The 24,651-nt window shown below is 42.8% G+C and overlaps 1 protein-coding gene across 3 annotated transcripts in view; it reads left to right on the top strand.

Annotated features, from left to right (window-relative positions):
* ube3b (ubiquitin protein ligase E3B) overlaps nucleotides 1-24,651 on the top strand; it is a 77,069-nt gene continuing 52,418 nt past the window's right edge. For 2 of the 3 annotated variants that reach the window (XM_072248044.1, XM_072248043.1), the window contains exons 1-7: nucleotides 1-85; nucleotides 11,092-11,294; nucleotides 12,114-12,282; nucleotides 14,274-14,394; nucleotides 16,343-16,402; nucleotides 21,268-21,372; nucleotides 22,421-22,517. In XM_072248044.1, coding sequence (XP_072104145.1) covers nucleotides 12,122-12,282; nucleotides 14,274-14,394; nucleotides 16,343-16,402; nucleotides 21,268-21,372; nucleotides 22,421-22,517 — 544 coding nt within the window. In that variant the 5' untranslated portion in view covers nucleotides 1-85; nucleotides 11,092-11,294; nucleotides 12,114-12,121. Of the gene's footprint in view, nucleotides 86-11,091; nucleotides 11,295-12,094; nucleotides 12,283-14,273; nucleotides 14,395-16,342; nucleotides 16,403-21,267; nucleotides 21,373-22,420; nucleotides 22,518-24,651 lie in introns of those variants that run through there. The other variant, XM_072248045.1, reaches the window with a different exon arrangement.

Below are 24,651 nucleotides of genomic sequence, written 5' to 3'. Positions count from 1 at the left end.
CCCGGAAGCAGTCGCGGAGGATAGGTCTGGTCTTGGTGGAGTTGTGTTGTGTGAAACATAAAGATAAAAACAGAGACAAGCTTGGGTAAAGAGCCGCGTATTTACTTCTACAGCTAATATTAGTTTATCATTATTGATAATAATATGCTGAGTTATATTTATTTACCAGAAAGAAGAGTCTAGAATCATAAGAGGAGGTTTTGGCCTAATTTCTTGTTTTTGTGTTTTGTTTGACAAATCTGACCTGATTTCTGATCATTGTATGTTATGTAAATATTACCGGCGCAGTGAAATGATCGTACTTGTGCGCTGCGTATAGTGCTCGTAATAATACTGATTTCTATGACATACAGCTGGATATTCGGAGCATAGAAACTGCTACTGTCAAAATAAACCTGCAAAACTTTAAATGGATTACTTCGTGTGGCAGTATGGATAATACTTGAAAACAAAACCTGTAATTTTGTTAATTATGTTTTCACTAGCGTTTCGGAAAAAGAAAATGAAAAAGATTAGCTTAGATCCGTGCTTATTATCCAAATAAATTATGCAGTAGTTAATTAAAGTAATTGAAAATATGTCAAGAGAGCATCATTTTTGGTATTGATTTATTATTGGTACTGGTTTATTATTGTCACGTGTACTGACACACAGTGAAGAGCTTGCCTTGCATACTGTCTGCAGATCAAATCGGTACACAGTGCATTTAAGTTAGAACAAGGTAAAACATTAACAGTACAGAGTAGAGTGTAAAAAATACCAAAATAAGTGCAGAGCAAGTAATTGATAAAAGGCAAGATCATTATGAGGTAGGTTGTGAGTCCAAGAGTCCATTTTCTCATACAGGATGTCCGTTCGAGATTCTGGTAACAGTGGAATAGAAGCGTTCCTTGAGCCTGATGGTAAGTGGTTTCAGGCTTTTGTATCTTCTGTCCGATGGGAAGATGGGAAAAGGGAGATGTCCGGTTGGTGGAGACTTTGATTATGCTGGCTGATTGACTAGGGCAGCAAAAAGTATAGACAGGGTCCATGGAGGGGAGGCTGGTTTCCGTGATGTATTGAGCTGTGTCCACATCTCTGCAGTTTCTTGCAGTCGCATGCAGAGCATTTGCCATACCAAGCTGTTATACATTCAGAGGGTAGCAGGCCAGGCAGCATCTCTAGGAAGAGGTGCAGTCGACGTTTCAGGCCGAGACCCTTCGTCAGGACTAACTGAAGGAAAAGTGATTAAGGGATTTGAAAGTTGGAGGGGGAGGGGGAGATCCAAAATGATAGGAGAAGACAGGAGGGGGAGGGATGGAGCCAAGAGCTGGACAGGTGATAGGCAAAAGGGGATACGAGAGGATCATGGGACAGGAGGTCCGGGAAGAAAGACAAGGGGGGGGGGAGACCCAGAGGATGGGCAAGTGGTATATTCAGAGGGACAGAGGGAGAAAAAGGAGAGTGAGAGAAAGAATGTGTGTATAAAAATAAGTAACAGATGGGGTACGAGGGGGAGGTGGGGCATTAGCGGAAGTTAGAGAAGTGGATGTTCATGCCATCAGGTTGGAGGCTACCCAGACGGAATATAAGGTGTTGTTCCTCCAACCTGAGTGTGGTTTCATCTTTACAGTAGAGGAGGCCGTGGATAGACATGTCAGAATGGGAATGGGATGTGGAATTATAATGTGTGGCCACTGGGAGATCCTGCTTTCTGTGGCGGACAGAGCGTAGGTGTTCAGCAAAGCGGTCTCCCAGTCTGCGTCGGGTCTCGCCAATATATAAAAGGCCACATCGGGAGCACTGGACACAGTATATCACCCCAGTCGACTCACAGGTGAAGTGTTGCCTCACCTGGAAGGACTGTTTGGGGCCCTGAATGATGGTAAGGGAGGAAGTGTAAGAGCATGTGTAGCACTTGTTCCGCTTACAAGGATAAGTGCCAGGAGGGAGATCAGTGGGGAGGGATGGGGGGGACGAATGGACAAGGGAGTTGCGTAGGGAGCGATCCCTGCGGAAGGCGGGGGGGGGGGGAGGGAAAGATGTGCTTAGTGGTGGGATCCCGTTGGAGGTGGCGGAAGTTACGGAGAATAATATGTTGGACCCGGAGGCTGGTGGGGTGGTAGGTGAGGACCAGGGGAACCCTATTCCTAGTGGGGTGGCGGGAGGATGGAGTGAGAGCAGATGTACATGAAATGGGGGAGATGCGTTTAAGAGCAGAGTTGATAGTGGAGGAAGGGAAGCCCCTTTCTTTAAAAAAGGAAGACATCTCCCTCGTCCTAGAATGAAAAGCCTCATCCTGAGAGCAGATGCGGCGGAGACGGAGGAATTGCGAGAAGGGGATGGCGTTTTTGCAAGAGACAGGGTGAGAAGAGGAATAGTCTAGATAGCTGTGAGAGTCAGTAGGCTTATAGTAGACATCAGTGGATAAGCTGTCTCCAGAGACAGAGACAGAAAGATCTAGAAAGGGGAGGGAGGTGTCGGAAATGGACCAGGTAAACTTGAGGGCAGGGTGAAAGTTGGAGGCAAAGTTAATAAAGTCAACGAGCTCTGCATGCGTGCAGGAAGCAGCGCCAATGCAGTCGTCGATGTAGCGAAGGAAAAGTGGGGGACAGATACCAGAATAGGCATGGAACATAGATTGTTCCACAAAGCCAACAAAAAGGCAGGCATAGCTAGGACCCATACGGGTGCCCATAGCTACACCTTTAGTTTGGAGGAAGTGGGAGGAGCCAAAGGAGAAATTATTAAGAGTAAGGACTAATTCCGCTAGACGGAGCAGAGCGGTGGTAGAGGGGAACTGATTAGGTCTGGCATATTATTCTCATATCCAACATATTATTCTCCGTAACTTCCGCCACCTCCAACGGGATCCCACCACTAAGCACATCTTTCCCTCCCCCCCTCTCTCTGCATTCCGCAGGGATCGCTCCCTACGCAACTGCCTTGACCATTCGTCCCCCCCCATCCCTCCCCACTGTTCTCCCTCCTGGCACTTATCCGTGTAAGCGGAACAAGTGCTACACATGCCCTTACACTTCCTCCCTTACCACCATTCAGGGCCCCAAACAGTCCTTCCAGGTGAGGCAACACTTCACCTGTGAGTCGGCTGGGGTGATATACTGCGTCCGGTGCTCCCGATGTGGCCTTTTATATATTGGCGAGACCCGACGCAGACTGGGAGACCGCTTTGTTGAACACCTACGCTCTGTCCGCCACAGAAAGCAGGATCTCCCAGTGGCCACACATTTTAATTCCACATCCCATTCCCATTCTGACATGTCTATCCACGGCCTCCTCTACTGTAAAGATGAAGCCACACTCAGGTTGGAGGAACAACACCTTATATTCCGTCTGGGTAGCCTCCAACCTGATGGCATGAACATCGACTTCTCTAACTTCCGCTAATGCCCCACCTCCCCCTCGTACCCCATCTGTTACTTATTTTTATACACACATTCTTTCTCTCACTCTCCTTTTTCTCCCTCTGTCCCTCTGAATATACCCCTTGCCCATCCTCTGGGTCCCCCCCCCCCGTCTTTCTTCCCGGACCTCCTGTCCCATGATCCTCTCGTATCCCTTTTGCCTATCACCTGTCCAGCTCTTGGCTCCATTTCTCCCCCTCCTGTCTTCTCCTATCATTTTGGATCTCCCTCTCCCCCTCCAACTTTCAAATCCCTTACTCACTCTTCCTTCAGTTAGTCCTGACGAAGGGTCTCGGCCTGAAACGTCAACTGCACCTCTTCTTAGAGATGCTGCCTGGTCTGTTGCGTTCACCAGCAACTTTTATGTGTGTTGCTTGAATTTCCAGCATCTGCAGAATTCCTGTTGTTTTTGTTGTATACATTCAGAGGGAATGCTTTCTATATTTCATGTCTAAAATGATGTTGTTTTAAAACTAATATCATTGTAGGGTTGTGATTGTGAGCAGAATCTAGTCCAGTCTAATTTGTGTTCTTTTTATCTACCCTGCCATTTATTTTGCTTAATGATGTTAATGAAAGTACTGGTCTGAGATTTTGGAAGCATTGTAATATACAAGAAATCAAATAACCATCATCTGTAGTCTTACCAATATGAAGTTAAAATTGCTGTATTGTAATTATATTCAAGTGTAATATTTTGAATTTACTCTCCTAGCAATTAATATCTGTTTTAGATGTATGTCTTTTTAAGTGACTCATTGCTAGGGCTAGAGAGGGTGCTAACCTTTGGAAAGGTGTTATTATCAGGAGGGGAGTAAGGAATAGGGAAAATTAGCTTTAGCAGAGTAGTTATTCTGATAGAATGCTTGGGATCTGATTTTTGCCATAACCAATACCTTATTTCATCAGAAGGCAGGTACAAGTCTTCACAGTATCATCTCCAATCAGCTTTTTAGTACGCGACTGGAAGGTTGTCTACCTCCTGTGCTGGCCAACCTTCAGACTAACTATCTAATCAGCTTAGTTACCTCTATCACCTGGCCCAGAGAATCCCACAGCATCAGAAACGCTGCCACAGGGGGAAAAATCAATGCCAAATAACAAGGGCTACTGAAAGAGAGCCCCCCATGGTTGCCACCTGATGATTCCTAGCCAACAGGAACCACAGTGCTTGAACACAGCCTTGAGATCTACTGTCATCAGTACCTTGCTTTCTCTGCCAGAAGACTCCATAACTGGTTGGATGAGAAAGACTGGAAATGTGAGGTGCTCCACTGTTCCTCAGTAGAAAAGGAATAGCTCTATTGGCAACTGATTGTGGACGTTGAACATAAAAAACTGCAGCATAAAGAACACGATGCTGAGTGGAAAGAGTATGGGAAATGTAGAAGCTTTCTGATAATCACAATATGCATAGATTCTTTGTCACTGTCAAGGCTACCCACCACCCAAACATCCCAAGGCCCATCTTGTTTAGAGACAAAAGGAGAGCTTATTAAGTCACTGCCTGCTTGAAGGAGGACTTTGGAAATACTCAGCCATGAGAGCATCTTTGATTCCACCCAACGACAAAGATCTGTCTTGGTCTTGCTACTATCCCAGACCAACAGGAAGTTGGCGTTCTGCATGTCAATTAAAAACAAGGCTTGGAAGCAGGCTGTTCCCCCTGTGTACTGATATTCTACGGAAACGAATTTTGGATACATTCACAACTTCCTCTTCCACATCTGATAGAAGGAAGATAATGCCAGGGGACTTGGAAATACCTTCATCATATCATCATCATGTGCCACGTCGTGTGATGTGAGTGAACAAGGTTTCATGATTGTTCTTGGCAAATTTTTTGATAAAAGTGGTTTGTCATTGCCTTCTTCGGGGCAGTGTCTTTACAAGATGGTTAAAGGTTCAAAGGTTCAATTTAATGACAGAGACATGTACACAATATACATCCTCAAATGCTTTTTCTTCACAAACATCCACGAAAACAGAGAAGTGCCCCAAAGAATGAATGACAGTTAAATGTGAGAACTCCAAGGTCCCCCACCCAGCTCCCCTCACCCACGCATAAGCAGCAGCAAGCAATGATCTCCCCTCCCCCCCAGCGAGAACAAGCACACCCTCTACCAGCACAAGCGTGAGCTAGGCGGTAGCAAAGACACAGACTTTGCAGTAACCCCAAAGACTATCGCATTTCATCCGGCATTCCACAAACCACAGAGGGAGAGGGAGCTGTCTCCCATTTTCACAGCAAGCGGGAGATGTAACAACAACCCGCTGGTCTACGAATTTAAAAAGTCTGTTTCGTCACTTTTTATGAGCTCTGTGCCTGAAGATCACAAAAATCTCGGGTTTTGGGCCCACAGCGAAAGATTTTCCTGCTTCCCCGACGACACACGAGTCTCCGGCTGTGACACTGACCCTCGATTCGCCTGTTTCCAAAGACCTGAGATCTTAGGCTTCCGAATTCGAGCCAGATTCTCAGGCTGAACCCTTGTCAGTACTTTTCAGAGATTGCCTGCCTGGCGTCAGTGGTCACATAACCAGGACTTGTGATGTGCACCAGCTGCTCATACGACCATCCGCCACCTGCTCCTGTGGCTTCACATGACCCTGATGGGTGGGGTAGGGGGTGTGTGGCTATGCAGGTGCTACACCCTTGTGCAGTGGTGACCTGCAGGCTAGTGGACGGAAGGAGAGCCTTACTCCTCCTTGGGCAGAGATGTAATTCACCCACCGTCTGACCGTGATCATATACAGGTTCAAAAAGAGACAAATCCAATTGTAAAATGTCGCAGTGCCCTGCTATCTGCCAGAAGGAAAACTAGTTTTGCTGACCGCCGCAGTTATTACCTCCTAGTGACTAAATTACCATGTGAATTCTGTCCAAGTAGAGATACAATGGATATAAGAAATAGGAGCAGGAGTCGGCCATCTGACCCGTCGAGCCTACGCTGCCATTCAATAAGATCATGGCTGATCTGACCATTGACTCATCTCCACCCACCTGCCTTTTCCCCATAACCCTTAGCTCCCGTACGATGCAAAACCTGCCGTACGACAACTGGAGGAGACGGAGGAGATTCGAGCTGTAATTTTAATCATTGGGTCCGTAACAGAGGTAGTCTCAGTGGGGACTGATGTCAAGCAAAGGGACACCAGTTTTTTCATCTGTGCTGAAGCTCTGCTATAGTGAGCTTCCAGTTGGGTGGAGCTCAGCAGCAGGGCAGTTGGGAAACAGCTCTCAGCATCCAAGGCCACTCATCCCACAGACATTCAGATCCAGTTAATGGCTGCACGTGGGCTCCAGACTATCATTAACCTACTGGCTGAATCTTGTGGGAATGAGTGTTGTTTCAAGATGCAAGACTGCTTAATATCATTCCCAGTACACACGTGTAGAGGAGAATAATTGTTAACTCCGGATCTGATGTAGTGTATTAAAAAACACTTAAGCTGAAGAACACAGTAATAAGAAAAACACAATAAATGTAAATGCAGCTTATATACATAGTTTGATTATATGTGCATGAAGTGGCACTAGGCACAGGAGCGTCTGTACATAAGGTGACTAACAGGAAATGATAAGGTAGTGGTGGTTGGGGTGTGGGGTGTGGAGAGTGCGAGTGTCATCGGCCTTGCTGCTTGGGAAAAATAACTGTTATTGAATCTGGGCACTGGAGTGTCCTGACGAAGGGTCTGGGCCTGAAACATCAACTGTGCTTCTTCCTGTGTATGCTGTCTGGCCTGCTGCGTTCCAGCAGCATTTTGTGTGTGTTGCTTGAATTTCCAGCATCTGCAGATTTCCTCGTGTTTGTGTTTTTGTGTTTGGTGGTCCTGGTGTGGGTGCTCCGTAGCCTCTTCCATGAGTAGGGTGGATGGGATCCTTCATGATGTTACTGGCCCTTTTAGGTAGTCAGATGTTTCCTGACGACCTGACAGATTTGTATGGCTGGGTAGTTCTCTGAGTTGGTGGTGAGTGGCTCTGGAGCACCACCAGGGACTGTTCTGCCTCCGATTGTGTTCGCACTACACCTCAGACTTCCAGTACAAATCTGAGTCTTGTCACTTGCAGAAGTTCTCTGATGACTCTGCGGTGGGTGGGCGTATCAGAGATGGGCAGGAATCGGAGTACAGAGGACTGGTGGACAAGTTTGTGGAGTGGTGTGAGAGGAATCAGCTGCTCCTGAATGTGGCCAAATCCAGGGAGATGTGATTGATTTCAGGAGGAAGAGGACTGTGACGGGTTCTGTATACATTCTGGAAGAAGAAATTTCAGTGGTGGAGGAGTACAAACACTTGGGTGTTCACCTGGACAACAGACTTGACTGGAAAACCAGCATGGTGGCTGTTTGCAAGAAGGGGTTGAGCAGACTTTATTTTCTAAGGAAGTTGAGATCCTTCAATGTGTGCAGCAGGATGTTGGAGATCTTTTACCAGTCTGTTGTAGTGAGTGCAGTCTTCTTTGCTGCTGTATGTCGGGGGAGGAGTATTGGTGCTGGAGATGCAAAAAGACTAAATAAACTCATCAAGAAGACTGGATCTGTCCTTGGCTACAACCCAGACTCTTTTGAGTTAGTGGTGGAGAGGAGCTCACCAAACAAACTTATCCATTAGGGACAAAATTGGCATATCCTCTCCATGACCAACTGAATAAGCAATGGAGCACCCTTTCAAACAGACTCATTCAGCTCGTTACAGAAAATCTTTCCTACCAAATGCAATAAGCATATGCAACAGTTCATCTCTGTAAGTTATTATTGCACATTGGTACATTATTATTGTGTGTGTTATTATTCTGCACTTTATTATTAGTTAAGTCTGTACACTGCTAAGTGTGTTTTAAATGTTGCTGCTGTAACAATAATTTCCCTCTCGGGATCAATAAAGTATTTACTATTATTACTGTTTTCTGGCACCTTTCTGTGTATATGCCCTTGATGGTGGGTAAGCTGGTGCGGGTGATGCATTGGGCAGTTTCATGTTACCTGTTGTAACATGTTCCTATCCCCACAGAGCAGTTTCTTGCAGTGTTACAGCATGTTAGGATGTTCTCTACTGGGCAGCTATATAAGTGTTGTTGTGCGTAGTCCAGCTCTCTTCAGACTTCTCACAAAGTAGAAGCGTTAGTGAGCTTTCTTGACGTGTCGGATGTGTTCTGGGACCATGAGAGGTTGTGTGGATGTGCACTCCCAGGATTTTGAAACTGCGATTACACGGATATAAAGAGGGCTGTAAGTGCTGTGAGTTGTTTCGATAATACTGGGTGAAGTTTCAGATGGCCAGAGCTGAAAATATAAGATTCACACCCGCCTTCAACATGGGTTCAGAAGTAGAATAGGTGAGCAGTTTCTAGTCCCTGGGTGTTGGCATCACAGAGGATCTATTCTGGACCCAACTTATTGATGCATTAGTTATATTTCATTAGGAGTTTGAGATTTGGTATGTCTGACAACCCTAGCATATTTCTGCAGATGTACCACGGGGAGCATTTTGACTGGTTACATCACTGGAGGCTCCAACGTACAGGATCAGAAATAGCTGCAGAGGGTTGAAGACACACTCAGCCCCCATCATGGACACAAGCGTACCCACCATTGAGGATATTTTCAAAATGCGGTGTCTGGAGAAGGCAGTATCCATCATTAAGGGCTGTCACCATCTGGGATGTGCCCTTGTCTCATTACTACCATCAGGGAGGGCCTCTGCACCTTGGAAGAGCCTGAAGACAGGCACTGAACATTTCAGGAACAGCTTCTTCCCCTCCGCCATTAGATTTCTGAACAGACAATTACCCCATGAACACTACCTCACTGTATTGCTCTTTTTTAGTACCAGTTATTTAAAAAAAAATTTTTATTGTAACATATAGAAATTTTATGTCTTGCACTGTACTGCTGCCAGAAGATGACAAATTTCACAACATACGTCAGTGATAATTAAGGTGATTCTGATTCTGATAAGTGAAAGTGGACACACAGTAGCTCAAACTGATTCACAGTTCAGATAACAGCATGGGTCATCTAATGGTGCGAGTCCTCTTCCACACGCAATTTGCAAGTCCAAAAATCTTCTTTCAACCTGAGCTATAAATTTGTTCAGTGATTCATCATTTTCTGCCCTTTGAGGTTAAAATTATAACTGGAGACATGAGACGCTGTAGGTGCTAGAATCATAATTCATAGAATTACAAATTGTGTGCAGAAATTATACTTCATCTGGGTCTAAATGACTAGCTCCTTATTATCCTAGCTCCTTAGTTCTAAAATAGTCATCTACGGGGAAACCACCCTATCCCCTAGCATCTCCCTACTTTATTTTGTATTAAATCTTGCATGCTTTGGTCAGATAAATCTCATTGTAAATTTCAGTGAATGTAGACCGATATTGCTTGATCCCTCCTCATTCCAGAAAGCACCCTTGAGAATCCTGTACTAAGGGGATTTTGCAGCTGTGGTAAGGGTGTGATAGAGGTATGTTACAAAGTTTGTGGGATGTAATTCTATTTGGATTTGGGTCTCGGGAGGAACTAATGAAGCATTAATTATAATTATGAAAGAGATTGAACGCTCAAGCACTAGAAGATGCTCTCAGGAATGAAAGAATTAATATATTGGCAGCATTTGATGCCTCTGGGCTTGTACTCACTGAATGTAGAAGAATGAGGGGCTATCTCATTGAAATCTACTGAATATTGAAAGCCCTAGACAGAGTGGACTTGGAGTCGACAGTCTAGGACCAGAGGGCACAAAGCGGAGATTGGTAGGTTCTTGATCACTAAGGGTGTCAGAGATCACAGGGAGAAGCCTGGAGAGTGGGGTTGAGATGGAAAATAAATCAGCCATGATTGAATCGCGAAGCAGCCTCAATGGCCTAATTCTGCTCCTATGTCTCATTACTTCTGCCGCTTAGTGACTTAGCAATAAGGACTCACGTTGAAGATATATATCAGATGAGTATTGAAAAGGAGCAAGAGTTGTTACCGTGTGGAATATATTATCCTAATTAGTGAGACCAGGACATGCTGGTCCTAACATGCGAAGACAGCTCTAGCGAACTTGGCGGATGAGATCCAACTGCCAGGACGGTGGTTCTGCAATGCTCCATGGAAGTGAAGAACATGACAAGGCACAGAAGACGTCATGGTCATCCACAGCAAACAAGGAAGGCAGCAGTTTGTGATGCCTGTTCATACCACTGAACCCGGACTAATGAGATTGAGAGAGTGGAAGTGTCCCAGTCCAATGACCTTTCCCCTTTAAAAACAAGTTTCCTGTCATCACGGACAACCGCCACACTTAAATCAATTCATCATCTTGTTGAAAGGAAGTTTAAAGATCGTGTTTAATTGTAAGAAAATGGAATTGGTGTGAAGTTATCAGTAGATCAGCAATGTGACGTGTTGAAATGTGTGGGGTTGTTTGGGCTCATAATAGCTATGTTGTTTAAGCTTATATTAAGTGCCTACTTGAAATGTCACAGCTAAATATTATTGGCTATTGAAGGGTCTCAGCCTGAAACGTCGACTTTTTATTTCTCCTCCGTAGGTGCTGCTTTCAGCACTCTCTGTGTGTGTGGTAAATGGTATTCTTGGCAGCCAAAATAATAGTAGATTTTTAACCACTTCCCATAATGTGTGCCAGTTAAAATGTGCATTTTTCTAACTCCAGCATGCTTTGTTCTTTCATAGAGCTGTCAATATTCCCACTAGAGCAAGTAATTTTGGAAGAGATAACAGTCCTGAAAAGATGGGTTTGAAGTAATGCAGAGTATTCGTGTTTTTGGTGCGCATTACCTCGGTCCAGGTCTCTTTGTACCTCAGTGAATGCTTCCTGACCATGCACAAGGCCTGAAGAACTTGTATCCAGACCTGGAAAGCACTTTGCAGCTCAGGTAACCCGATCCTTTATCCTTTATCATAATTCTCTTTCTACATGATTGTTAAATTACGACAGCGCTCCATGTAGATATACTCAATGGTGGGGAGGGCTTTACCCATGATGGACTGCGTCATATTCACTACCTTTTGTAGTCTTTTCCGTTCAAGGGCATTGGTGTTTCTATACCAGTCTGTGATGCAGCCAGTCAGTATATCTCCACCACACATCTATAGAAGTTTGTCAAAGTTTTAGATGTCATGCCAAATCTTCACAAACTACTAAGGAAGTAGAAACGCTGTCGTGCTTTATTGGTAACAGTCCTTACAAGCTGGACCCAGGACAGATCCTCTGAAATGATAGCACCAAAGACTCTCTCCACCTCTGGTCCCCCCAGTGAGAACTGACTCATGGACCTCCAGTTTCCTCCTCTTGAATTCAATTATCAGCCACTTGGTTTTGCTGACGTTGAGTGAGACATTGAGTGCCTAGAGAAGGAAATTTGGAATTGTGTAGCAGTCTGTGTATCTGGTTCTGATCTATTCTTGGTGGGAGAAACAGTGTAGTTTGATAATATTTACTGCACAAGTTTGTGGCTTTATCTTTGCAATTGCATTTTAGTACCAATATATTAAACAGTAAAGAAGCCCGTGAGGCTTTAGATGGAAAACAGTTTGTGCATGTTTTTATGAGGCTGTCAGTGGACTTGCTTCAATTATAATCTTAGTCTTGAATTTCATGTTTCACTGTTCAGCATTTTCATTTGGGCGTAGAGCTGGAAGAAAATAATAATTTAAGAAGGAAGCAGTGGTTTTCCTTGTTACCTTGTTCACAGGAGCAAGAATGTTTAGCGCAACACAAACCTCAAAAACACAGTTCCTGGATAAGGCCCGGGCTGCTCGGGAGGAAAGGAAAGGGCAGAAGGAACGTGAGCGTGCAGCCATTCGGATTCAGGCTGTGGTCAGGAGGTATCTCTGCAGGTGTCGGCTGCTTCGAGAAATCAGGTCCATTTTTAAAATTAATTTTCATAGTTAAAGTATCATTCATCAATAATTGTATCATTCTGTAGTGGAAAAATAACAAGTAAATTAAAATGGCATAAGTGATTACAAGATAGTGCTGTAAAACTCTGATAATTCTCCAGAAGCTTTGGAAATCCTGGTGATTTTGCATGTGGCTTGTCACCCAGTTCCCAGGCTCAGTGACTATTTTACGGGGCCCTAGGTTTCAGTTCTTGATTCAAATTTGCTGATTCTTTTTCCCTTGACACTTGCCAGGTTCATTGAAAAGTTACTGTGTAAGTTTTTTTAAAATATGAACAATGAATTAGAGATGCATTGAAATGTCAATAAATTAACGTCTGAAAACCAGAACATTTCTGGTCTGCCACCACTGAAGTCCCAAGTGTATCAGATTAACAGATTTTCTGTAACTCTTCTACACAGTCTAAAAAATTCAACAAAGAACACCATTTCTTTATCAGTGGGGATTTTTTCATAAAGTCACAATCTCCCATTCCACATGCAGTTTTCAGAGATTTTAAATTCCTAGATTGTTTTGCCTCAACACTTTGAATCTTTCCAATCAGTGTTGTGTTGGTTAGACCTTCTCCATAGAAAGGCACCAAATAAGCTCAACTGGAGTATTCACCAAGGAGTTAAGATGTTGAAAGGAATGGAATTCTAAAGGCTGTTATTAAATGTCAACAGCTTTGGCAACAGGATGGGCAATAAATACCACATATTCTTCTCAGAATATTTGGCTGTGAAATTGTTAGCCATTCAACAGTACTTTTTCAATCATGATGGCCTAGCACTTTAGTGCAAGGGTGCTTATTAGGTGTGTTAAAAATCAAACTTACAAAAATTAACAAAGGTAATAAAAACTGCCGATATTTACAAACAGGGATATCTACCAGAAAACACAAAAACAGCTCTGCACTTTGTCTAGTGAGAACTCCTGGCAGAGCCAGTCTCTCCCTCTCCCTCCTCCTCCCCCCTTTTTCTAGCCATCAGGACATACTATCTTTAATTCCCCACAAGGTTAATATAAGACTACACATGAATTACAACATGATGCACCCCACAATGGAGTTACAATCATATTACACAATAAACAGAAGTATCTATTAAATCCAGTAAATAAACAACATATACACATCCCCATTACTAAAGAAATGGACTATTCCACCATGAGTGGCGGGAAAGGCCCTGTAAAGCCAACCGGAGTGTATCAGTCAGTTTAGGGCCCATTGTGAGAATTTACTGGGGAAGACATTGAAGTGCGAGCGCCCAGCGCAACGACAGCAGAATGATAAGGCGATTTTTGTCTGTGTATAAATACACATATGTAAGGAGCGTGTTTACCGATTGCTGTCTGTCACAAAATCACAGTAATAAACCACATCAATCACCAATGCATGACCACTTCCATATACTGATCGTCCTGTACACCAGTAAATCTCCTTTTTGATATGCGAGTGAACTGATATCAATAGGGCTGATTATAATGGAATGAAGCAGGAAAAAAGTGGTTAATATGCCTGCTTCTCTCACAATAATTGCTTGAGTTTATACATGGATGATGGATAGAGGCAGTGGGGTGCTGTCTACATGCAGACTTCAACTAATAAGAGAATGTGTAGAGGATTATTGAACGTACACAGACAAATAGGCTGACATTTAAAAGTACGGTATGATTGCCTCTTTGATTGGATGCCCTGACTGGTAGATCAGGAGTCATGTGGAATGCTATCTGCTGCCCCTTTCCATCAATAATGCTTGGCATAGCAATGCCATTTCAATGTTGTAGCCCAATTTCTTTATTTTTTAATAACTGGCTTGACATAACCTAATTTCTCTGTTTTGTATAAACCTGTCTTTTCATACAGGCTTTTAAAATCATAAAAAAATCTACTGTGACCTTCTGAGAGTTACTTTGTGGTTTTTTTTAAATAACATAAACATTGATTAATTCAGTAATGTTGCCGTTACAGACAAGAAATCGATAATTTTTTTGACGTCAGTGAAAGCAATTCATCGAAAAGGAAAGCACTCGCTATATTTAAAATCACAAGGAAATTGCTCTTTGTGTTTCATATGAAAGAAGATTATGAGGTAACTCTACAGGCTGGGGCTAAATCTATTACCATAAATGAGGATGGCAGATTCACCACAAGAGATACTGCGTATGTGAGAAATCCAGAGTAACACACACAAAATGCTGGAAGAGCTCAGCAGATCAGGCAGTATCAATGGAAAGGAATAAAGAGTTGACGTTTTGGACTGAGACCCAATCCTTTGTTCCTTTCAATAGATGCTGCCTGACCTACTGAGTTCCTCTAGCATCTTGTATGTGTTACTCTGCAGATTAACTAGTTTTGGTCTCTTCCTTGCAGAAAATTATAATTGACCAAGGATTAGTAATAAATTCAATATAGGTTTAATCCAGGGATTGGGATTTTCACGTATAAAATATCCATTCTTGTTTTAACTTTGTTTCCTAAAAATTAACTTTAAAAATTATTTTGTGAATCAAAGGACTTTGGGCATAGGTTTCCATCCAACTTCAGGAATGGATGGCATGGCAAAACGTTATGCCATTCTTGTAGGAAGTGCCATTTTGTGTTTGAAAATAAGGCAAGTTATCGGGACAGATATCGAAGAGGCTTCTTCAAATTTAAAGGATCTGAGTATTTTCATTTTTCCAGGATAAACTGTCCTCCTTGTATGTGGAAAATTATCAAATAAAATAAAAATCTTTAGCAATTAAGACATAATGAGAGAACACCTGGACGCCACAGAGACATACTGAATTTCTTCTGTTTAGCTTTGTTGGAGCCACTTTAAATAGTAGTCTGCAAGTTCGGTCTTATGCTGAGATTTTGGCCGTCATCACTATCATCAGATGTAATGAATAGTGTTGCAGTAGTTAAGTTCAAGTTTATTGTCGTCCACCCATGTACATGTATACGGCCAAACAAAACAACATTCCTCTGGACCAAGGTGCACAATACAGTACGTATAACTAACACCACCATCATCATCATTATGTGCTCTTGTATGACGTAGGTGATCATGGACTTCTTACCATGATTGTTCTTAGCAAACTTTCCTACAGAAGTGGTTTGTCATTGCCTCCTTCTGGACAGTGTCCTACAAGATGGGTGATCGCAGCCATTATCAATACTCTTCAGAGATTGAATGCCTGGCGTCAGTGGTCGCATAACCAGGACTTGTGATATGCACCGGCTGCTCATACGGCTTCATGTGACTTTGATCGGCGGCGATGCAGGTGCTATCCCTTGCCCAAGGGTGACCTGCAGGCTAACAGAGGGAAGGGGTGCCTTACACCTCCTTTGGTAGAGACGCATCTCCACCCCGCCACCCGATATAACTAACACACAACATATAAAGTAATATTACCACAAATAACTTAAATAATAAGGTGCATTTACGACACAAATTAAAAAGTAAGCAGCATAACTATGCTCTATTCATGATGGGTCCTGGGTGGTGACAGGATATTCAATAATCTTACGGCCTAGGGGAGGAAGCAGTTTCCCAAATTAATAGACCCATAATTCAGCCTGGACAAACAATATGGAAAATGGAGGCCAAATTTCACCAGGGCAGCTGGATTTCAGCTAATTAAATAACATGGAATTTTTATTTTAGGTTACTTTTTATTTAATTATTAGTGTTAATAACATTAACCACTTAATTGCAGTTTTCAAAATAAAATTTTTCTGTATTTCTACCCTGTTTACCCATCTGCCCCATTTGTAACTCCAATGTAGTTTTCTGAATTGTTCTCTGCAGTGGCTAAATAAGATATTTTTTGTTGTCAAATTAGAAATCAATAGGGCAATAGGCTGGTTTGGATCGCTTTTTGTTTATTAAACTTGCAAGCTGTGATTTAGTAATTCCAAAGTTGATCGTTTTTGTGATTGATCTTCCTTTATCAGTTTGTGCAAATTGGGAATTTCTTTAGTTATTGTATCATTGGCATACTTCTCCAAAACTGTGTTGGTTATTTCAGTAATGACTTGTTACTCCGTTCCAGAGACTTCAGAAACTGTGTCGCTGTATCCTTCATAGCATGGATGTAGAGAATGAATCCAAGGTCAGTAAGCAACCGTACTGCTTTTCTGTTCCGTTATGTATTACCCATTCTGTGCATTTCCAACAGCTCGGGGAAACAGTTCTACAGGCACACAAAACCATTTAATTTCCCAATATCAGTTATTTTCTTAGAATTGATAAAACAGAAGCAAGATAATCAGTCCATTGTGCCCATGCTGCTGGTCATGCAAGTGATTTCCAGCCTAATCCTGTCTCCCAGTGTACTTTCTATAGGTCCTAGGTCACATCCAGGTAGCCTTTCAATGTGTTTAGCATTTCTGTCTTTGCCAGTGTTTTTCATGCAATCAGTACCGGACTTCTATGTTGTTTGGTTGGAAAAATGTCTCCTTCTATCTGAACCGTATCAGATCTATTGTGAGAATGCAGCAAGTGAGCATGTGGCCTGATTGATCGCGCAGTGAATTGATTGGGCCTCCTTTGTGAGGAGGGCTCTCTCCTTTCCGTGCGGGCTTTTGAGTGCACGTGCTTTCGTGTCAGTGGACTCAGCTTGTAACTCCCACACTGTAGCTTGTCCACGTGTACTGTTACCAACGTGACTCAGTGAAAACGGTTAACCATACTACCCCATTGCCTTTCTTGCTTTGCGCAGACATAACAATCTCCAATAATCTTCTGTTTTACACCACGGACTCTTGTTTTTGACACCTTTCCAATGAAAATCGGTCCTTCCTATTTGTTCTTTTTAGGTTATGAAGACACGCAGTCCTCTTTTATTGTAATATAGTAATGCATGCATTAAGAAATGATACAATATTTCCTCCGGTGTGATATCACAAAACAAAGTCAGACCAAGACTGAAAAACACTAACAAAACCACATAATTATAACATATAGTTACAACAGTGCAACAATACCATAACTTGATGAAGAAGTCCATGAGCACAGTAAAAGTTCAAAGTCTCTCAAATGTCCCACATCTCACGCAGACGGGAGAAGGAAGATAAACTCTCCCTGCCATGCCCGACCACAGTCCAACTCTGAGTCATCCGAAAACTTTGAGCTCTGATCAGCTCTCCAACACCGAGTTCTGAGTGCCATCTCGATCGCCAACAGCAGGCAAAGCCAGGGACTTTGAGGCCTTCCCTCCGAAAGATTCCCGACTGCGCAGTAACAACAGCAGCGAACGAGCATTTCAGAAATTTTTCCAATGTTCTTCTGTGCTTTCACGTCCATCTCCATCAAATCAGAATTGTCCACGGCCCCTATTTGATGGATACGATATAATTTTTCACCGGAGGGCTGCGCACGCGCGGCGCGCTGCTTCTCTCTCCTCCCACCAATTCTGTTTGCACATTTTGCACATTTCATACAGCTTAATTAAGTCTTCTCTCAGCCCTCATGTAAATAAGCCAGTTCTATCTGATCCAGTTTTTCTTCATATTACCAGTTGCTGATATTATAATCCGGGTTAAGATGGCACTGGTGAATCTCAGCGACTTCTGACTGGTGACGAATGAAACAAGGAAAGCAACTAAGTACTTAGTTAACTACACTTTTTTCGGCAAACGATCGTCACAAGTAATAGTCTGTAACTTTTCTTTGGACTTGGGGCAGAACCAAGGCGAGGTGGAGGGCCTGTCGCCAAGAGTGTGGCAGAACGTGAGAGGGCGGGCACAGGCCAAATCAAAGCTATGGGGTCCAGGCCCTAGAGCGTATTGAGGCGACTGAACATGATGTTCGGACAGAGATTTACAGGCCGAATGGAGGCGGCCAAGCCCGGCATATGCCAGTGGCAGAGCCCATTGTTCGGACGGAGAGTTAAGTGCCGGGCCGGATTGAAAAGGTCAAGGTGTCAGGGCCCGAGGCGAGGTGCAGGCTGATCAAGATCGCTGCTCCATGATGTTTACTCAGCTCTGCGCTGAACTAAGGGTCTTGGACCCTTTGCAGACTTCTGTTCTGAAATGCAATTTGCTTGCGGTTACTGTTTGCATGATGCTTTTTTTCATTGCACATTGGGTTTTTGACGGTCTTTTTTATGGGTTATTATATTTTATTTTTCTTATGGGCATGGTGCTTTTTTTTAATTCTCTGCACATTGGGTGTTAGATAGTCTTTTTTTCATATAGAACATGGAACATAGAATAGTACAGCACATTACAGGCCCTTCGGCCCACAATGTTGTGCCAACCCTCAAACCCTGCCTCCCATATAACCCCCCCCACCTTAAATTCCTCCATATACCTGTCTAGTAGTTTCTTAAATTTCACTAGTGTATCTGCCTCTACCACTGACTCAGGCAGTGCATTCCACTCACCAACCCCACTCTCTGAGTAAAAAACCTTCCTCTAATATCCCCCTTGAACTTCCCACCCCTTATCTTAAAGCCATGTCCTGTTGTATTGAGCAGTGGTGCCCTGGGGAAGAGGCGCTGGCTATCCACTCTATCTATTCCTCTTATTATCTTGTATACCTCTATCATGTCTCCTCTCATCCTCCTTCTATCCAAAGAGTAAAACCCTAGCTCCCTTAACCTCTGATCATAATACATACTCTCTAAACCAGGCAGCATCCTGATAAATCTCCTCTGTACCCTTTCCAATGCTTCCACATCCTTCCTATAGTGAGGTGACCAGAACTGGACACAGTACTCCAAGTGTGGCCTAACCAGAGTTTTATAGAGCTGCATCATTACATCACGACTCTTAAACTCTATCCCTCGACTTATGAAAGCGAACACCCCATAAGCTTTCTTAACTACCCTACCCACCTGTGAGGCAACTTTCAGGGATCTGTGGACATATACTCCCAGATCCCTCTGCTCCTCCACACTACCAAGTATCCTGCCATTTACTTTGTACTCTGCCTTGGAGTTTGTCCTTCCAAAGTGTACCACCTCACACTTCTCCAGGTTGAACTCTATCTGCCACTTCTCAGCCCACTTCTGCATCCTGTGTTTCTCTGCAATCTTCGGCAATCCTCTACACTATCTACAACATCACCAACCTTTGTGTCGTCTGCAAACTTGCCAACCCACCCTTCTACCCCCACAGCCAGGTCGTTAATAAAAATCATGAAAAGTAGATTATATATATATATATGGGGTTTGTTTGTGGGTTTCTTTGTTTCATGTCTGCCTGTAAGGAGACAAATAATGTAAGGTTGTATGATTTATACAGTCTTTGAAAATAAATGTACTTTGAATTTTGAACCTGCAAATTCTGGCAACTCTGCGCCTCCCTGAACAATTTGAACAAAGGTCTCCTCTGCACTTCTCCAGTGCAATCATGTCTCTTCTATAATGTGGTGATCTGATTACCACAGATCACCACATCACTATAATGTAGTGATCTGTGGTAATGTGGTTGTAGACTCCATTCCAGGAGCTGCCAATTGGCCATAAAAACTGAGAACTAAGCAGATTTGGTAATCAAAGTTGTCTCACTTATTCTACTGAAACTAGGAGAAAAATTAAACCAATGTATTTAAAATTGTGCAAAACATTTATATGTACTGTTTTAAGTACTGGTGACTGTCTGTAACCTTCCTTTTTGTTTTGTTATTTTGATTTGTGAATGAGAAATATACAATGGTTGTTGGATATTTATCTGTCTTCAAGCAAATACAATATAGTACAGAGAAAATGTACAAGGACATTGTCAGGATTTGAAGGCCTGAGTTACAGGGAAAGGTTGAGTAGGAAAATGCAGACATCCCACCTCTCCCGGAAGTTCCAGGAGTCTCCCGCATATTGATAGTGGCTCCTTGATGCCCGCAAATTATATACAATATTCTGGAAATCAATTTTTTTGAGAATGAGCGTGAGAGAGAGAGAGAGAGAGAGAGAGAGCGCGAGAGTGAGAGAGCGAGCGCAAGAGAGAGAGAGCGCACGCCATGGCAGAGTGTTCCAAAAAAAGAAAATATAAAATGTACGTCACCCCAGACTACACTAAAGTGTACCCCTGCCTAATAGGGGTCAAAATAATGACAGTGTTGCTCGCTGCACTGTTTGCAACAGTGACTTTTCTATTGCCCATGGTGAGTTAAGACTGTAAAAGACATGTTGAGGTGAGTTTAACAGGTGTCATTCGTTCATTAGCATAGCTAACGTTATTTAAACTAGCTGGCTAGTTGCGAAGGAGCTACTCTATTGCAGACATTCCATCTCTCCCGGAAGTTCTGGGAGACTTCTGCAAATTGATGGTACTACATCCCTGAAATGAGTTTTTGCAGAGTGGGAGGTCTGAAAATGTACAAGGGCATTGCCAGGATTTGAAGGCCTAAGTTATAGGGAAAGGTTGAGCAGGTTTGGACTTTATTCCCTGGAGCGTCGGAGAATGACGGGAGATTTGACAGACGTGTACAAAGTTATGATGGGTATAGATAGGGTTAATGCAAACAGGCTTTTTCCACTGAGATTGGGTAAGATGAGAACTAGAGGTGAAAGGTGAAATGTTTAAGGAGCAGCTGAGAGGGACCTGCTTCACTCAGAGGTGGGTGAGAGCGTGGAACGAGTTGATTTCAATATTTGGATTAGTGCATGGATGGGAGGGGTATGTTCTGGGTGTAGGTTAGTGGGACTAGGCAGAAAAGCAGTTTGGTATAGACTAGATGGGCGAAGGGTTTGTTTCCGTGCTGTAGTGCTCGGTGGCTCCAATATGACAATTTCTTTTAATTATCTTTTGCACATTATTGAAATCCTATTGACAAGAATGTTGAATGGTGCAGATAATTCATGAAATTTACTGATGATTTTATTTTCACTGGAGCTTATTTTGCAGCTTTTTTGGAACATTATGTACTCCAACCAGGGCACGACAAGGGTACGGAACAGGTCTGTTGGGACTGGCCAGATCATTATTGCCATTTAAAATCTATTAAGTTTCACGATTCTTCATTTATTCTCAGGTATGGTATGTCTCAATAGCACTCACCAAAGATCTCACCCTGCTGTGGATCAAACAAGTGAAAGACCTACTCTGGCTCTGTTGTGAATTTCTAAAGCAGCTAAAGGTAAATTGAGTCCTTTCAATTTGAATCTCTGACTGTATGGAGAGAAGTGCGTGTGATTAGAAAGCAGTAAATTAAATGTTTGTTTTTAAATGACTAAGTGTAACCAATAGTATTTCATCAGATGAACTTTAGGAGAGGAACCAGAGTTGACCCTGTTATAGTTTTTCTGCAGATTTGCTGAGTATCCCTGCAGGAAAATGAACCTCAGGGTTGTATATGGTGACATATGTGTAATTTGATGATAAAATTTACTTCAAACTTTAAACTTTGAAGCTGAGTCCTTAATGAAAGAGGTTTTGTTTTTACATTCCTTGCAGAACTGTCTGATCCACTGAGCTAAATGCTCCTGTTATTTTAATAAATGATCGTCTTGCTCACAGAGCTTGTCACTTACATTTATACAGTCTACTGTCAGGAACAAAGTTGCAGTTAGCACATTGATGTGTAGTGGACTGCTATTGCCATCAGCAATGACCCCTGTCATCCAGGCCATGCTCTCTTCTCACTGCTACCTTCAGGAAGGAGGTACAGGAGAAACCCCCCCCCCAGATTCAGGAACAGTTAATACTCTATAACTTCTGAAGCATCTGAAGCAGCAGGGATAACTTCACTCAGCCAAACTTTGAACTCATTCCATAACCTACAGGCTCACTTTCAAGGCCCCATGTTCTCAGTATTGTCTGTCTACTGTCTTTTGCACATTGGTTGTTTGCCAGTCTTTGCATGCAGTGCTTCATTGATTCTACTGTATAGCTTTGTTTTTCCGTGAATGCCTGCAAGAAAATGAATCTCAAGGTAGTGCATGGTGACATATACAGTATGTGCAATGATAATTTTACTTTGAACTTGTATTGCTTTGCAGCTAAAATCAATGGGAGCATTAGCTTAAGTAAATTTTGTCAATGCATTTAAACTTAAAACTTTTTTCATCATGACAGTAAAAGTGTTGCGCTCCAGAATTTGGAGTGGCTTGAAATCCTGTTTCATTTTATGACAAGGTATCCTGTGGATTTGTATAACAGGCTGGAAATATTTCTACTTTTTACAGCCAGATGTTCTGCTGGACTTCAAGTTCATCACATTGTGTCTCAGCATGCTGACCACATTCACGGATGCCTCGAACTGGAAAATACTGAGGGGAAAAGGTCAGTGGCAAAATTCATTTAGCAAAAGACATTTGGATAGGAAAGGTTTAGAGGGATATGGACCAAATGTGAGCAAGTGGGACTGGCTGTGGTGGACACCTTAGTCGGCATGGACAAGTTGGGCCAAAAGGCCTGTTTATGTACTGTGTTATTCTCTGAATCTATGCGTGTTAGACTCAGTTTTGATATTGCAAGTGTTGCTGACAATACCCATCTGCGTTCAAACTTGAAGAAAGCTAACAATATAAATGGAAAATGTTTTCAGCACCCAGCAGGTCAGGCAGCATCTGAAAAAGGAAGGAGTTAGCATTTCAGCTTGATAACACTTCATCAAAATGTTGATGTGAAATGCTTGCTCTGTTCTGTCCCTGCAGATGCTGCTCTCCCACTGAGTATTTCTAATGTGCACTGTTTCAGTTGCTCTTTTTCACCATTAGCTGTATTTTACCAAATTACTAATGAGCATTTGGATAAGCACAAGATGTATAATGTGTGTGAAAATGTTATCTAACATAAATCAATAGTTTCAAATTAAAACAGTTCAGGAAAATGGAGTATGTTACATTAAAAAAATCTTCTGTGTGAGCAAGATCATACTTTTTATTCAAAAAAAGTCACATTGTTTATAACTTTGTTAACAAGGAATGGAAGATAATGGTAACAATCAACTATTGCTATAGAGCAAGTACTTGTTTTCAATTCCAATGATAGGAGAGCGCTTTGTGTAAAATAAGCAATTCCTCAGAAATGTCAAAGAGCAAAAGAAAATCAACAGCAAACCCCAGCACCTGTCCAATTTTCCTTGAAGCACAAGTCATAATGAGGGACTGACACAAGTCCTATGGTTTTAAAACTTACAGATGTAAGATTGCTATGTTCTCTGGTTTTTGGTTCTCTTTCCCTGTGAAAACATCAAGCCGAGGAGTGGTAGTGGGGACAAGCTCCCACTAACTAAAAGTGCTCCTCATGGCATGCGCCACAAATAGCCTCTGACAACCAAGTCCAACTCGTGGCCTTCTCGTGTGGCTTAGCCTCTAAGCCCGGCGGAACTGTTTCTCCTGACAGGAGATGGGGCGAAAGCGGGTCCTGGCACCTTAAAACCAGTGCTTCGGGTAGATGGAGCTCATCAGCCTGGGAAGGCAGTCATCTAAGAGAGAGAAACTCTGATTTCAAACCTCTGCTGCCTTGCGGCCATACCCACTCATGGGAAAGGCTTCAGGAGTAAATGCTGAGGACAAATCCGGAGCTGGAGTCCCTAAGGCAGTCCGACGTTGCTTTCAACCTCGCTCTGGCAACTCCTGCGACGTCACTGGTGCCAAGCTGTATCGGCCCTTGCCAGACTTTCCAGGTGTAGATCCAGACTTTCCAGGTGTAGATCCATGGTCTCGCGAGACTAACGGATGCCATCCATGATTTTATACATATCTATAAGATCATGCCTCATTCAAAGCTTAGCCTGTATGAGCACCTGGAAGAAACCCACAAGGTCATGGGGAGGATGTACAACCTCCTTACAGACAGCATGGGAATTGAACTCAGATCACTGGTACTGCAAAGTGTTATGTTATCTGCTGCACTACCAAGGAATAATGTCCTAGCCTGCTTAACTTATCCTCATTAACTCAGGCCTCATGTCTTGGCAACATTCTCATGAACCTTTCATTCATTCCAGCTTAATGATGTCTTTCCCATAACAATGAAGTGATCAAAACTGTGCACAGTCTTGCCACTGTCTTGTACAACTGCAACGTAACATTCCCATTCTTCTTCTCAGTGCTCTGACTGATGAAAGCCAAAATACCAATTGTTTTCTTCATCACCCTATCTGTGACACCACTTTCAGAAAATGATGTACAGCTAGGACCCTCTGTGCAACACTCCTTAGGGCTCTACCATTTGCTATGTAAGTCCCACCCTGACCTGTCTTAGCAAAATACAAAACCTTGCACTGAACAAAATTGAGAGCCATTTGCCAATTCTTGGCCCACTTACATAACTGATCAAGGTAATTTGTGATTTTTGAGAACTTTATTCACTGGCTATAATATCAGCTATATTATAGTATCATCTGCAAACTTAATAACTATGCTGTGTACCTTCATTATTTATGCATATGATTTTAATCATTAATCAA

Source organism: Mobula birostris, chromosome 31 (genome assembly GCF_030028105.1).
Source record: "Mobula birostris isolate sMobBir1 chromosome 31, sMobBir1.hap1, whole genome shotgun sequence".
Taxonomy (NCBI): domain Eukaryota; kingdom Metazoa; phylum Chordata; class Chondrichthyes; order Myliobatiformes; family Myliobatidae; genus Mobula; species Mobula birostris.
Note: the sequence above shows the minus strand (reverse complement) of the source record. Positions and strands in the feature narration are given on the sequence as shown.